At 50.5% G+C, this 2,070-nt stretch overlaps 1 protein-coding gene across 1 annotated transcript; it reads right to left on the bottom strand.

Moving 5' to 3' along the window:
* Positions 1 to 456: 456 nt before the first annotated feature.
* Positions 457 to 1,612, bottom strand: LOC123115564 (uncharacterized). The gene is made up of 2 exons (XM_044536694.1): positions 1,580 to 1,612; positions 457 to 1,430 (listed from the first exon to the last, which is right to left on the bottom strand). The coding sequence occupies exon 2, from the start codon at positions 1,379 to 1,381 to the stop codon at positions 743 to 745; it is 639 nt and encodes a 212-aa protein (XP_044392629.1). The 5' UTR covers positions 1,382 to 1,430; positions 1,580 to 1,612; the 3' UTR covers positions 457 to 742.
* Positions 1,613 to 2,070: the final 458 nt, after the last annotated feature.

Below are 2,070 nucleotides of genomic sequence, written 5' to 3'. Positions count from 1 at the left end.
TGGAAGGGCCACTGTTTTAGTTAGTACAATAGTACAAATCCCGGCGGTTCAGACCTACACCTGAGGCCCCGTTTGGATTGTCGTTTTCCTTCTAGATACAGTTGTAAAATATACGGACCTTCGACGGTCGTTTTGGTTTCAGGCTGGAAATAGCTCTTCGCCTGTAAGTTACACCCGGAAGTTAAATACACCTGTATTAAAATACAACCATACCAAGCACGGCCTGAATCTATGTCACCAACCGTGTCGCTCTCAATTGCATGTGGCCACCCCTAGCCCAGCCGATCAAGAGTGTGGTCAGGTCAGGTCAGGTCACTCTTGCATCCAAAAATCCGGCCTGACCAAACTCACAGGTCACAGCTGAACCCCGGCGAAATACATTCATACATGCTGGAATTCAATGAAAAACAATGGCTCACTCCACACCACAAACAACATGAGCGGGGGATGCATAGATATACTATATAATTAAACAACAGTAACAATTGTACCGAAGCTGGAACATATAACTTATGTCTGAAGTCTGATGATCATACTGCAGGGAAATGAAAAGGTCCAATATATAATCCAAGCGAAGTATATAGCCCACATTACACAGATACTACTAACTAGTATAGGTCCAATATATAATGCATACTCTACTTTCTTATTCCTTAGAACAAGCTAGGTACTCATCAGTCATCACTTCATCCGTACCTCATGAATGCGCGAACTGATCGATCGGCTGCCTACGCCCTGCTCATCAGTTGTCACCTCCCAGGAGGAAGCCCAGGAAGCAGATGAGGTCGCCCCCCGCGAAGATGACGATGTTTGCCGTGCAGAAGATCCTGGCGATGATGTATGCTGGGTCGACGGCGAGGAGGAGGCGGACCGCGGCGGCGTACATGCAGTGGCCGACGAAGGTGACGACGAGCGCGAGGAAGGCGAGGGCGCGGCGGGCCCAGCGGCGGTGGCACGGGAGGTGCAGCGCCAGCGCCGCCGCAGCCGCCTGGAGTAGCGCGCAACACAGCATCCCGAACCAGAGGGTGCTGTCGTCGGCGGCCTGCGCGTCGGTCCACTGGACGCACCGCAGGACGAACGGCGTGTGCATCCAGACGAACACCACACCCAACCAGCTTGAATATGATGGAAGGATCCATCGATCGAAAGTTTGGATTGTCCAGAAACCAGCCAAGCGGGTGTAGTTACGTAGTCCGACCTGGGTGGAACAGTCTTGGTACTGGCCGACTGCGTAGGCGGCCGCATGGCCGGCGGCGAACGAGAGGATGGTGCCGCACGCGGTGAAGAGCGCCCATCCAGTGGCCCGCCGGACGGCAGCCGGGATGGCCTCCTCCTTGGGCACGGTCGCAAGCAGCGGATCACGGATCTTGTTGCTCTCCATGGTGATCGATGGTGGAAGGATCGATTAGTTGCCTTGTTCAGTTTTCTGTCTGCAAAAGAAACAAGAAGAAATATTTGGGTGAGAAGATCGAGAGAAGAAGATGGTTAGTTGGTTGGCTTAATTTCAACTGCTGAGAAGATTTTAGTGAGGAGATCCGACGAGCTAGTGCCTCTGCCTAGTGGGGGAACGGGGACTCACCGCACTGCTCGGATGCCTTGCCTTGCCTTGCTGTGCTTCTTTATAAAGTATAGTCTTGGTCGCAGACGGAGCTTTAATTTATCCTTGGATGCGATGCGAGAGAGAGAGAGAGAGTGGCAGTGACGATATGACGGACAGAGGAAACAACCGTGAAGCTGCCTATGTGCTGCATTGCACCCAGCCAAGCGCGTATGCCATCTTTGGCAAAGCATCATTTCCTTGCTACTAGCTCATTTTATCCTTGATAAAAAAAATTCATGCGATGTGGGTGAAATTGTATACACATGGCAGTGAAAACCCATCTAGCTCATTTTAGCCGCGCACTAGTTTTTAAACTAGGTAGTGTGGCTTTGTCCAAGTAAGATGCACACTACATATATTTATCCGTTTTGAACACATGGAAGATCGATCCATCAATAATCCAACTTGGGAGGTCTCAACACTTGAAACATCTTGGAATAAAACCCATTTTTTTTTATCAAGATGATCCT

The sequence above is a fragment of the Triticum aestivum genome, chromosome 5B, assembly GCF_018294505.1.
Source record: "Triticum aestivum cultivar Chinese Spring chromosome 5B, IWGSC CS RefSeq v2.1, whole genome shotgun sequence".
Classification (NCBI taxonomy): domain Eukaryota; kingdom Viridiplantae; phylum Streptophyta; class Magnoliopsida; order Poales; family Poaceae; genus Triticum; species Triticum aestivum.
The sequence above is the reverse complement of the archived record's forward strand: the minus strand, read 5'-3'. Positions and strand labels throughout refer to the sequence as shown.